The sequence below is a fragment of the Gorilla gorilla genome, chromosome 3, assembly GCF_029281585.2.
Source record: "Gorilla gorilla gorilla isolate KB3781 chromosome 3, NHGRI_mGorGor1-v2.1_pri, whole genome shotgun sequence".
Lineage (NCBI taxonomy): Eukaryota > Metazoa > Chordata > Mammalia > Primates > Hominidae > Gorilla > Gorilla gorilla.
Genome location: NC_073227.2, coordinates 70,746,793 through 70,760,622, shown reverse-complemented (window position 1 = coordinate 70,760,622; position 13,830 = coordinate 70,746,793). Strand labels below are relative to the sequence as shown.

Here is a 13,830-nt window from a genome sequence, read left to right as displayed (position 1 = left end):
GACAAATCTCTTTAGTTTTATTATTATACTTCATTCAAAAATTCATAATTAACCCAAATGAATCACTGTACCTATATGTTTCAATAGCCTGCATATCTTCTTCATCAAATTCATCTTCAGCTTCCTTTAGCTGTGCAAGAGTCATCTTTTCAAATGGTTTCACTAAAACAACATAAATTATAGATTATCAAATTGTTTAAAAATTTTTTTACTATACAGTCAATGTCTAGAAAAAATCGTCTTATACAAAGGAGATCAACAGTATCTTTAAACAGCCAGATGCGATGGAATCCCAGTACTTTGGTATGTCGAGGTGGGTGGATCACTTTAGGTCAGGAGTTCAAGACCAACCTGGCCAACATGGTGAAACCCTATCTCTACTAAAAATACAAAAATTAGTCAGGTGTGGTGGCAGGCACCTGTAATCCTAGCTACTCGGGAGGCTGAGGCGGGAGAATCACTTGAACCCGAATGGCTGAGTTTGCAGTGAGCTGAGATCGCACCACTGCATTCCACCCTGGGCAGCAAAGTTAGACTTGGTCTCAAAAAAAACAAACAAAAAAGAGTATCTTTAAACAAACATAAAGCAGCCAGCCACCAAAAAAAGCTATACATATTATAGAAAGTATAATATTAAAGTATTACTCCCTCAAAGTTCATAGAACTGACAGGCTACATTTAAAACTAGGTATGAAAATCAATTAGATTTCATAAATTTAGATTTCCCTCAAGTACCTAGAAATCTTGATAAATAATACATACTATAAAGAATGATCAAAATAGATGGTAATAAGGCAGAGGGACATGGTGGGAGAAGAAAGCTCACTTGGTTACACACCAGGATATTTCAGCTCTGTTATTAGCATGTGATTTTCAACATGTGAAATTAGTCATTTTAGGTGTCATACCCAAATACTGAAAGTAGTTGAGAGGGGTTATATTAAATGTTTATTTGTTTTGTTTTTTGAGATGGAGTCTTGCTCTGTTGCCCAGAGCAGTGCAGGAGTGCAGTGGCACGATCTCAGCTCACTGCAAGCCCCATCTCCTAGGTTCATGCCATTCTCCTGCCTCAGACTCCAGAGTAGCTGGGACTACAGGCACCCACCACACCTGGCTAATTTTGTTTTTGTATTTTTAGTAGAGATGGGGTTTCACCGTGTTAGCCAGGATGGTCTCGATCTCCTGACCTCGTGATCCGCCGGCCTCAGCCTCCCAAAGTGCTGGGATTACAGGTGTGAGCCACCATGCCCAGCCTATACTAAATGATTTCTAATGTCCTCTCTCCCACTATGTTCATGAAATACCTTAGTACTAACTTAACTGTATTATTCCCATCATCCAGCCCACCAAATCTATGACCATACCCATTGCTTCTTTCTGTAAACGTAAAACCATTTCTTCAATTTCATCTTTTGACTCTTCTTTAGGAGGAAGAATGCCGAAATCTCTTAAAATGTCATTCCATTCTGTATCTTCATTGGGATCCTACACAAAAAGAAAAGAAAAGAAAATTAACATGGTTGTACACTTTAATATGTATTTGGAAAATTCATTAAGATGTAGCACTTCCAAGTATTCAATTGTTCATGAACTCTACAGTTAATTGGTTTTGAAGAATAAAGCAAAGTGACCTACTTTTTCCTGCTTCCCAGCACTAATGGGATTATATGCTCCACTCAAAACGTTAATAAAATATCAATTTAGAATACATATATAGAATATTAAGGAAGCATCTCCTAAGTCATGGAAAATTTGCTGAAGACTGTATTGGGCAAAACCAATTCACATCATACACAAATACAGTTTGGTTTCTTTTTCTACATAAGCATTCAAGACCATCAGATGAACTTCCTTTTTTCTTTTTTTTAATTATACTTTAAGTTCTAGGGTACATGTGCACAATGTGCAGGTTTGTTACATATGCATACATGTGCCATGTTTGTGTGCTGCACCCATTAACTCATCATTTACATTAGGTATATCTCCTAATGCTATCCCTCCCCCCTCCCCCAACCCCATGACAGGCCCCGGTGTGTGATGTTCCCCTTCCTGTGTCCAAGTGTTCTCATTGTTCAATTCCCACCTATGAGTGAGGACATGTGGTGTTTGGTTTTTTGTCCCTGTGACAGTTTGCTGAGAATGATGGTTTCCAGCTTCATCCATGTCCCTACAGAGGACATGAACTCATCCTTTTTTATGGCTGCATAGTATTCCCTTTTATTTTATTTTATTTTTTTTGAGAGAGAGAGATTCTTGCTCTATCACCCAAGCTGGAATGCAGTGGCACAATCTTGGCTCACTGCAACCTCCACCTCCTGGGTTCAAGTAATTCTCATGCCTCAGCCTCCTGAGTAGCTGAGACTACAGGCTTGCTCCACCAGGCCCAGCTAATGTTTGTATTTTTACAGGGTTTCCCCATGTTGCTCCAGCTGGTCTTGAACTCCTGGCCTCAAGTGATCCTCCCTCCTCAGCCTTCCAAACTGCTGGGATTATCTTTGCTAATTTTAAAATTGGGTTGTTTTCTTACTACTGTTATTTGAGTTCTGTATATATTTTAAGTAGTAACGCCATGTCAAGTGTATTGCTTGTAAATAGTTTTTCCCAATATATAGATTGTCTCTTCACTTTGTTAACTGTTTCCTTTGCTGTGCAGAAGCTTTTTAGTTTGATGTAATCTTGTCTATTTTTGCTTTTGTTGCCTGAGCTTGGGGGATTAAATCCAAAAATTCACTGCTTGGACCAATAGTGTGTAGTTTTTCCCGTGTTTTCTTCTTGTATAATATTTTCACAATTTCAGGTCTTATATTTAAGTCTTTAATCCATTTTTAGTTGATTTTTATAGATGGAGTGGGATAAGGGTCCAATTTAATTCTTCTATATGTGGATATCCTGTTTCCCAACACCCATTATTGAAGAGACTGTTCTTTTCCCCATTGTGTGTTCTTGTCCCCTTTGTCAAAAATCAATTGACTGTAAATGCATGAGTTCATTTTTCAGTTCTCCATTGGTCAATGTCTATTTTATGCCGGTACCACGCTGTTTGGATTACAATGGCTTTACAATATAGTTTGAAGTCAGGTAATGTGATGCCTCTGGTTTTCCTCTTTTTGCTCAAGATTGTCTTAGCTATTCAGAGTTTTTCGTAGTGCCATATGGATTTTATAATTGCTTTTTCTACTTCTGTATAAAAGGGCATATTGGAATCTTGATAAGGACTACATGGAATCTACAGATTGCTTTGGGTAATATGAACACTTTAACAATAATTTTTCCAATCCATGAACATGGAATATCTTCCTATTTATTTGTGTCTTCTTCAATTTCTTTCATCAACATTTTATCATTTTCAGTCTATGAATTTTTCATGTCGTTGGTTAAATTTATTCCTAAGTATTTACTTTTTTGTAAATATTATAAATGGGATTATTTTCTTGATTTCTTTCTCTGATAGTTCATTGTTAGTATACAGAAATGTTACTAGTTTTTTGTTGTTGTTGTTTTGTTTTGTTTTGTTTTTTGAGATGGAGTCTCGTTCTGTCGCCCAGGCTGGAGTGCAGTGGTGCAAACTCAGCTCACTGCAACCTCTGCCTCCTGGGTTCAAGCGATTCTCCTGCCTCAGCCTCCCGAGTAGCTGGGACTACAGGTGCCTACCACCTTGCCCAGCTAATTTTTGTATTTTTAGTAGAGATGAGGTTTCACCATGTTGGCCAGGCTGGTCTCGAACTCCTGGCTGCAAGTGATTCACCCATCTCGGCCTCTCAAAGTGCTAGGATTACAGGTATGAGCCACCATGCCTGGCCAGAAATGCTACTAGTTTTTATATTGATTTGGAATACTGCAACTTTACTGTATCCATTTATTAGTTCTAACAGTTTTTTTGGTGGGGACTTTAGGGTTTTATATATACAAGATTATATCATCAGCAAACAGCAACAATTTCACTACTTCCTTACCTGTTTGGATGCCTTTTATTTATTTCTCTTGCTTACTTGCTCTGGCAAAGACCTCTGGTACTATATTGAATAGAAGTAGTGAGAATGGGCATCCTTGTCTACGAAAAAAAGCTTTCAACGTTACCATTGAATATAATATCATCTGTAGGCTTGTTGTATATGCCTTTATTGTGTTGAGGTACATTCCCTCTATACCTAATTTGTTGCAAGTTTTTATCATGAAAGGATATTAAATTTGGTTGAATGCTTTTTCTTCATCTAACAAGATGATCATATGATTTTTGTCCATAATTCTGTTAATGTGGTGTGTCATATTTGTAGATTTGCATATGCTGAAACATCCTTGCATCCACAAGATAAATCCCACTTAATTGTGGTACATTATTCTTTTAATGTGCTGTTGACTTCAGTTTGCTAGTATTTTGTTGGGGATTTTTACATCTGTGTTCCTCAGAGATAATGGCTTGTAATTTTCTTTTATTGTAATGTCCAGGTCTGGCTTTGATGTCAAGGTAATGCTGATCTCATTAAAAAGATTTAGGGCTGGGTGCAGTGGCTCATGCCTATAATCCCAGGACTTTAGCAGGCCAAGGTGGGTAGATCACCGGAAGTCAGGAGTTCGAGACCAGCCTGGCCAACATGGTGAAACCCCGTCTCTACTAAAAATACAAAAATTAGCTGGGCACAGTGGCAGGCACCTGTAATCCCAGCTACTCGGGAGACTGAGGCAGGAGAATCACTTGAACCCGGGAGGCGGAGGTTGCAGTGAGCCGAGATTGCGCCATTGCACTCCGGCCTGGGAGACAAAGTGAGATACTGTCACACACACACACACACACACACAGACACACACACACACACAAAAAGATTTAGAAGTATTCCCTCCTTTTCTATTTTTGGAAGAGTTTAAGAAGGATTGTTATTAGTTCTCCTTGAAATGTTTGGTCAAATTTACTGGTGAAGCCATCAGGTCCCGGACTTTTCTTTGATGGGAGCCTTTTAATTTTTTATTCAATCTCCTTACTTGTTATTGGTCTGTTTAGATTTTGTATTTCTTCTTGATCCACTGTTGGTAGGCTATATGTGTCTATGGATTTATCCATTTCTTCTAGGTTATCCAATCCATTGGCATGTAACTGTTCATATTAATGTCTTACAATGCTTTGTATTTCTGTGGTATCAGCTGTAAGGCCTCCTCTTTTGTTTCTGATTTTATCTGAGTCTTCTTTATTCTTAGTATAGCTAAGGTTTTGTTGATTTTATATTTTCAAAAAACCAAAGATTTTCTTGATTTTTTCTATTGTTTTTCTAGTCTTTATTTCATTTATTTCTGCTCTTTGTTATTTATTTCCTTCTGAAAACTATAAGCTTAGTTTGTTCTTTTTTGTTTTAGGCATTTATTGCTATGCATTTCCCTCTTAAATCTGCTTTTGCTGCCTTCCATAGGTTTTGTTGTAGTTCCATTTTTGTTTTTCTCAATCTATTTTAAAATTTCTCTTCTAATTTCTTCTTTGACCCATTGGTTGTTCAGTATCATGTTGTTTAGTTTCCACATGTTTGTTAATTTTCTAAGATTTCCTCTGTTATTCATTTCTGTAACAGAAAAACTGTACTCATTAAATAATAGCCCCTCATTCTCTCCTCTTCCAAACTCCAGGAAACCATTGTTCTATGTTCTACTTTCTACCATGTATTTGACTATTCTATGTACTTCATGCAGGTGGAACCATACAATAGTTGTCCTTTTGTGACTGGCTTATTTCGCTTAGCATGTTTTCAAGGTTCGACTATGTTGTAGCATGTAGCAGAATTCCATTCTTTTTTAAGGTTGAATAATATTCCATTGTACCTATATACCACATTTTGTTTATTCATCCATCAATGGACATTTGGGTAGTTTTCACTTTTCATAATTAGGAATAAAGCTGTTATAAAAATGGGTATACAAATATCTGTTTAAGTCCTTACTTTCAATTCTTTTGGGTACATACCTGGAAGGAGAATTACTGAATCATATGATATCTGTTTAATTTGGAAGGAAATGACCAGTTTTCCACAGCAGTTGTGCAATTTTACATTCCCACCAGCAATGCAAAAGGGTTCTAATTTGTCTATATCCTTATCAACAGTTTTGTTATTGCCCATCTTTTCTATCATAAACATTCTAGTGGGTGTGAAGTAGACTGTGGTTTTGAGCTGCATCCCCCTCATTATTAGTGATGTTAAGCATCTTTTCATGTGTTTATTGGCTATTTGGAGATCTTCTTTTAAGAAACGTCTATTCAAGTTCCTCTTAGTCCAGTTTGTACTCTATAACAAAATATCTTAGACTGGGTAAATTTTAAAGAACAGAAATTTATTTTTCACTGTTCTGGAGGCTGGGAAATCTAAGATTATGGCACTGTCAAGTTCATTGTCCAGTGAGGGTCTGATCTCTTCTTTCAAGATGGTACCTTGAACACTGTGTCTTCCAGAGGAGAGGAACACTGTGTCCTCACGTGGCAAAAGACAGAATAGTAAAAAAAAAAAAAAAAAAAAAAAAGGGACATACTCTCTCTAGCAAGCCCTTTTATAAGGGTATCTAATCCCATTTATAAGGAAGGAGACTTCATGGCCTAATCACCTCTTAAAGGCCCCACTTCCTAATACTATCACATTGGAAACAACTGAATTTTGGAGCAGACACACTCAAACTATAGCAAAATCTTTTGCCCATTTTTATATTGGGTTGTTTGTCTTTTTGTTGTTGAGTTTTAGGAAGTCTTTATATCTTCTGGATATTATCCTCTTATCAAATATATGATCGGCCAATATTTTCTATTCTGTGGGTTGTCTTTTTTCTTTTTCTGTTTTTTTTAAATTTTTTTTTTTGAGATGAAGTCTCAGTCTATCGCTCAGGATGGAGTGCAGTGGAGAGATCTCGGCTCACTGAGAATTCTGCTTCCTAGGTTTAAACGATTCTCCTGCTTCAGCCTCCTGAGTAGCTAAGATTACAGATGCCCACCACCACACCCAGCTAATTTTTGTATTTTTAGTAGAGACTGGGTTTCACCATGTTGGCCAGGTTGGTCTCAAACTCCTGACCCCAAATGATCCACCTGCCTCAGCCTCTCAAAGTGCTGGGATTACAGGTTTCAGCCACTGTGTCTCAACACTTGTCTTTTCATTCTCTTGATAATATCCTCTGACGCAAAAAAATGTTTTAAATTTGGTAAAGTACAATTTATTTTTTTCTTTTGTTACCTGTGTTTTTGGTGTCATAACCAAGAAATTATTGTCAAACTCAATGTCATGAATCTATCCTATGTTTCCTTTTAAGAGATTTCTACCTTTAGCTATAGGACTTTGATGCAGTTTGAGTTAATTTTTGTATACAGTTGTGAAAGAAAAATAAATCTCAGGACCCCCAAATCACTAAGCCAAGGGAAAAGTCAAGTTGGGAACTATGTCAGGCAAACCTGCCTCCCATTTTACTCCTAAATAAAATAGCTACAAATACACAAGCTACACACCTCCCTCACAATTTGCCCAAAAGGAAATTCCTTGTGGACAAAGGACAGACAGAACTGAAAGTCATCCCTCTCAGACTCACCTGAGACAAATGCATATCTGATTGCTTCCTCTGCTCTACTGTTTATGTAAAAGTGCAGACTCACTGAGCCAGACTATATTGTGTATTAAGTGGAAGGCTAATCAAGGACTCAAAAGGATCAAGGACTCTCTTATCTACTTCTGACGTTAAAGCCCCCTCTTCAAGTTGTCCTGCCTTACTAGACCAAATCAATGTACATCTTACACATACTGAATGATGTCTCCCGAAATGCAAGCTGTACCCCAACCACACTGGACGCATGTCATCAGGACCTCTTAAGGCTGGGTCCCAGTGTGGGACCCACACTGGATGTCATGGGTACATCCTTAACCTTGGCAAAATAAACTTTCTAAGTCAACTGAAACCTGTTTCAGATATTTCAGATTCACAAAGTCTAAGATAAGGTTCCAACTTCATTCTTTTGCATATGGACACCCAGTTTACCCAGCACCCTTTATTGAAAAAAAAAATTAACTGTTGCCCATTTAATGGTCTTGGCACTCTTGTTAAAAATTTTTTGAAAATATGTGTGGGTTTATTTCAAGGCTTTCTATTCTACTCTATTTGTCTGTTTTATAGTTTTCAGTATTTATAAGTACTTTTTTTTTTTTTTAGAGAGTCTCGCTCTGTTGCCCAGGCTGGAGTACAGTGGCGTGATCTGGGCTCACTGCAAGCTCTGCCTCCTGGGTTCATGCCATTCTCCTGCCTCAGCCTCCCAAGTAGCTGGGACCACAGGCGCCTGCCACCAAACCTGGCTAATTTTTTGTATTTTTTTAGTAGAGACGGGGTTTCACCGTGTTAGCCAGGATGGTCTCGATCTCCTGACCTCGTGATCCACCCACCTCGGCCTCCCAAAGTGCTGGTATTACAGGCGTGAGTCACTGCGCCCAGCCAGTACGGATGTTTTATAACCTATTTCTGATCATTCTGTTATCTAAAAATCTCTGTAAATCTGTTTCTGTTGGTTCATGGTCTCATGGTGGCTTATTTCCTTGTGTGCTTGGTTACCTTTGACTGATTTCTGCTTTCTGTCCTCGAAAACTTATTGATGGGAATTCCTTAAAGCCTAAACTAAAGACATCTTCCTCTACAGAGGATTTATATTGTTTTTCTTCCAGGCATTTGAGGGCACTACAATATATAACGAATTCACAGTTTAAGGTTGCTGGACCACCCAACAATACAACTCAGGTTACAAATCCATATGAGAGCTGTCTTAGGCCGAAATGTTTTTCGACAGGGTTTACTCCTTTTCATTTTCTCCTCTGTTCCAATAAGCACCAAGATATCCTTCCCTGAATTCTCCTAGACATGTGTTTACCTCCGGTTCACCCTCCTATTCATCTCCCATCCTTTGATGGACCAAACCCTTTGGTTCCACCTCAGATAATTTTCTATCATTCTGACTTCTTAGCTGGGACAGACTCCTGTAATAAAAGACAGATTAACAAGAGAAAAAGAGTTTATGAGTATGTATACCTCATGGATACATTGGAGATACCAGGGAAAATGAGTGTATGTCAAAGAGGTTGCTTAAAATTCAGGCTTAAATACCATGTTTCGCTGAAACAAAAGAAGAAGGGTATGTGGGAGGCAAGTTATGGGGAGGTGACCAGGAAAAGCAGGGTACATTAAGAGTAAGCTTTGTCAGCCAGGCGCAGTGACTCAGGCCTGTAATCCCAGCGCTTTGAGAGGCCAAAGCAGGCAGATCTTTTGAGGTCAGGACTCCAAGACCAGCCTGGCCAACATGGTGAAACCCTGTCTCTACTAAAAATACAAAAATTAGCCAGGCGTGGTGGTGCACTCCTGTAATCCCAGCTACTCAGGAGGCTGAGGCAGGAGAATTGCTTGAACCCGGGAGGTGGAGGTTGCAGTAAGCTGAGATCGCACCACTGTACTCCAGCCTGGATGACAGAGCTAGGCTCTGTCTCAAAAAAAAAAAAAAAAAAAAAAAAAGAGTAAGGTTTGTTGTGCAGATTTCAGGTGGTACCTTTTCCATCTTGAGCCCAACAGTTTGAGATCAGCCTGGGTTTGGCGAGACCCCATCTCTACAAAAGAAAAATTAACTGTGTATGGTGGCATGCACCTGTAGTCCCAGCTACTAGGGATGCTGAGGTGGGAGAACACTTGAGCCTGGGAGGTTGATCATGTCACTGCACTCCAGGCTGGGTGACAGAGCAAGATCCTGTCTCCAAAAAAAAAAAAAAAAACGACATGAACTATGAATTTTTTCCCCCCCTGAGATGGAATCTTGCTCTGTCACCCGGGCTGGAGTGCAGTGGTGCACTCTCAGCTCACTGCATCCTCCGCCTCCTGGGTTCAAGCGATTCTCCTGTCTCAGCCTCCCAAGTAGCTGGGACTACAGGTATGTGCCACAATGTCCAGCTAATTTTTTTTTTTGTATTTTTAGTAGAAATGGGGTTTTGCCATGTAGGCCAGGCTGGTCTTGAACTCCTGACCTCAAGGGATCTGCCTGCCTCAGCCTCCCAAAGTGCTGGGGTTACAGGCATGAGCCACTGCCCTCGGCCATGAAATTTTATCTAACAGAAACAGGCACCACAGTCTATTTGCTCAAACTATGAAGGCATTTACCATGCCATTAATAGTTATATCTGTCTTCTTGTTTCCTCATTAGTAAGCTCTTAGAACAGGTCCGTATCTAAAACATAAGCACTGAATAACTGGCTGTTGAATTAATCAGTAAACCAACAAGGTTAATGTGATGTTGCCTTCACTGTCAATTACATTTCAATCCTGAAGAGCAGATGCAAATCAGGACAAATCTGCAATGTTTTTACACACATATAAAATGTGCTTGCTACGAATCCATTATTAGCATGAAAGGACTGGCCATAAAAAATTATATGTAACTGATGTTCAAAATATCCTAATAAATTATCCAGTACATACAAACATCCAAAATTAAATATGTAAAATGAGAAAAATCCCAGTGGTTTTAATCTGCAGGAGCAGGTGGGGAAAAGCTGTTTCTGTAAGTTAGAAAGACAATTTTACTGTACCAAAAAAAAAAAAGGACGGCACAGGCTTCTGATTAATAAGGAACCATTAGACAGAGGAGGAGCCTTCTAAGAAACATTTTGGAAGTCTGAGTTTTTGTTTGTTTGTTTGTTCTGAGGCGCAGTCTCACTCTGTCGCCAGGCTGGAGTGCAGTGGCGCAATCTCGGCTCACTGCAACCTCTGCCTCTGGTTCAAGCGATTCTCCTGCTTCAGCCTCCCAGGTAGCTGGGGCTACAGGCGCACACCACCACGCCCAGGTAATTTTTGTATTTTTAGTAGAGACGGGGTTTCACCATGTTGGCCAAGATGGTCTCAATCTCTTGACCTGTGATCCGCCCGCCTCCGCCTCCCAAAAGTCTAACAGAGTTTTTGAGGTGAGGTGCAAGAAACTCTAGGGACATATGGTATTAAGACATATGTGACTAGTAGGTTTTCTGTTCTTATTTTTTAAGGTAGTGGAGGAGGACAATCAAATTGAATTACACTTGGGCTAACGTTGCTGCTCTATTAAGTCAAAAATAGTATTCAGCAGTAAGATTTCTATGATTTTGGTGTGAAACACAATACGTAACAACTCTTTTAACGTTTTCTCCAGCGACAGACACCAAGTCTTTAAGGCTGAAAAAATGGCGTTCTCCTAGAGGATTTTTCTCAAAACTAGACAGAGAAGCACGCAAAATTTAGCACTTTCCAAGAACAAATGTTAGAGCCTACCTCCTGTGTCCGCCCTCCCCATTTGTGTCGCTTGGCTTCGGGCCCAGCTAGAGACCCACTGGGTGTTCCAGGGTGGCTCGGCAGGTCCCGACCCTCACCTGCATGATGCGCTGCTCTGCCCCTCACGAGCCCGCGTCGTCCTGCAGCTGGCGAGGCGCCACGGTTGGAGACCCGCAGCCTTCTCCAGGCTGGAAGAGCGCCCGCTTCAGGCCCGGCGGTTTCGAGTGCCCGCCAGAAGAGGGACAGGCGAACAAGGACTTGTTACGCATGGGCGGGCGTGGCAGCTTGGTTGCCAGGCAATGCAGAGGACTAACACAGGGGATGGTTGTGGGTACTGACGCGCCAGGTCCTGGAGCATCTATCCCAAGCACTGCCTTTCCTGTTCCCTTTGTGGTGCTGGTGCTGACATTCTTGTCAACTTTTCCCTCCATCACCACCATTGAATCAACCGATTGTTGCAGAGACTCTGGCACCCTTCAAACCCTGAGTCCTGTCTTCATGGAGAAATAACAAACTCCTGGGGTAAAGAACCCTTCAGAGGAGGTGTTCTTAACCTGGAATCCATAGACTATACATTTTTTTGTTTTGAGACAGGGTCTTGCTCTGTCTCACCGGCTGGAGTGAAGTGGTGCAAACACTGCTCACAGCAGCCTCCACCTCCACGGCTCAAGCAATCCTCCTGTCTAAGCGTCCCATGTAGCTGGGATCACAGATGCATGTGCCATCATACCCAGCTAACTTCTTAAATTTTTTTGTACAGACAGGGGTCTCACATGTTGCCTAGGCTGGTTTTGAACTCCTGAGCTCAAGTGATCCTCCCACCTCAGCCTCCCAAAGTGCTGGGATTACAGGCATGAGCCACTACACTTAGCCCATACAATGTATTTGGATAGATTTTAGGGAATATCTTGCCCCCCAGCCCCCAAGTGTACACGTAATTTTGTTGTATGTGTACATTTTTTTCTGAAATTAAGAGCCAGAGCTTTCATTAGATGCTTAAATGGGACTGTAGGCTCCCCAACTCCATCTTAAAAAATCCACTGCCTTAAGTGACAGAAGCTCTGGCTTTAGGCCAGGCACGGTGGCACAAGCCTGCAGTCCCAGCTCTTTAGGAGGCTGAGGCAGGTGGATCACTTGAGGTCGGGAGTTCAAGACCAGCCTGGCCAACATGGTGAAACCTCATCTCTACTAAAAATACAAAAACTAACAGGACGTGGCAGGTGCCTGTAATCCCAGCTACTCAGGAGGCTGAGGCAGGAGAATCACTTGAACCCAGGAGGCAGAGTTTGCAGTGAGTCAAGATCACGCCACTGCACTCCAGCCTGGGCGACAGAGTGAGATCTGTCTAAATTTAAAAAAAAAAAAAAAAAAAAGCTCTGGTTTTAGGTAGGATGCCTAGACAGGTAGGGGTTCCTCTGTGTTTAAATTAAGGAAAGGATGTTTACTGGGAGATGCCAGGAACTTGAGGAAAACATTTGGTGTTTTATACAAGTTGTTTTACACAGTTCCAGAGATATACTCACAGGACTTGGAAAGAAAAAAAAATGTTTTTAATGACATAACTTTAAACTTGGGTTCAACATGGGACAAGTCCATCTCTAGTGCCTAGCTGATACTTAATACAAATCTTATACTCCTAGTATCCCATATATTCTGTTGTGTTTGTGTATGAGACATGAATCTGTTAAATATAAATAATTAAAAACATATCACAATTTTTGTAATCATGTCTTGGTATTTTTCTCATCTTCTTCTTCTTCCTCTTTCTTCTTCTTATTCATCCCAGGAGCCCTAAAAATGTTACCTATGTCTCTCTGGATTTCTGAGAGGCCCTGGGAACTGCTGATTAAATTAATATTCTTTTCTTATTTTGACAATCCAAAGTCCAGGCTAGTTGAAGTACTGTGCACAGAACTAGCTAATGCTGCCCCATGCATTTGTGGTTTTAGGGCAGCATGCTCTCCTTGCTCTCAAGTCCCCATCTTATCAAGGCAATTTATTTTTCTAAAAATAATGTATTTTTTTCTCTTCTGCTTCTTCTTATGTTCTTCACTCAGGTTAACAAGAAATGAAATTCAGGAACTTTGTTAGTAAAAGGTGTAACTTAAGCTATAATAATTGGTCAACATTAGAAAGACAAAGATTTGTTAGATACTCTGCTCTGAAAAATGTCTGTATAGACCCAATTCTACCTACTCAAAAGAGCCACTCCTTTCCAATCGGCCAGCAACCTTCCTGATGGAGGAGGTGGGAATCTAAGACAGAGGTCAGAAGGAAAAAAGATCAAGGGGAACCTGAGAGGAGATAAATTCAATCTCCATCTGAAGTTCACTCTATGCCCACTAAACATTTATTTGATGTTAAAAGTTCCCAATGTGTGTTCATGATCCTCTATTAATAAGATTATTTTCTTTCTGCTAATAGACAAGACTGGTTGCCTTTCAGATATTGCGAGGTGAAGTAACTTATTTTAGGATAAATTGAATACTATGAGTTGGTAGAAGAAGTTAGTCCTCTGATATATTTGTAGCAATCAGAAATCCATTATACAGT

General features: G+C 40.1%; 1 protein-coding gene across 2 annotated transcripts in view; it reads right to left on the bottom strand.

The window, feature by feature from the left end:
* PDCL2 (phosducin like 2) overlaps positions 1–11,517 on the bottom strand; it is a 35,784-nt gene extending 24,267 nt beyond the window's left edge. Inside the window, exons 1-4 of one of the 2 annotated variants that reach the window (XM_055385056.2) lie at positions 11,376–11,502; positions 8,867–8,972; positions 1,365–1,485; positions 72–162 (exon numbers count right to left, since the gene is read on the bottom strand). In XM_055385056.2, the coding sequence (XP_055241031.1) occupies positions 72–162; positions 1,365–1,395 (122 nt within the window). In that variant the 5' untranslated portion in view covers positions 1,396–1,485; positions 8,867–8,972; positions 11,376–11,502. Of the gene's footprint in view, positions 1–71; positions 163–1,364; positions 1,486–8,866; positions 8,973–11,375 lie in introns of both variants that reach the window. The other variant, XM_019025141.3, reaches the window with a different exon arrangement.
* Between the last annotated feature and the right edge of the window lie 2,313 nt (positions 11,518–13,830).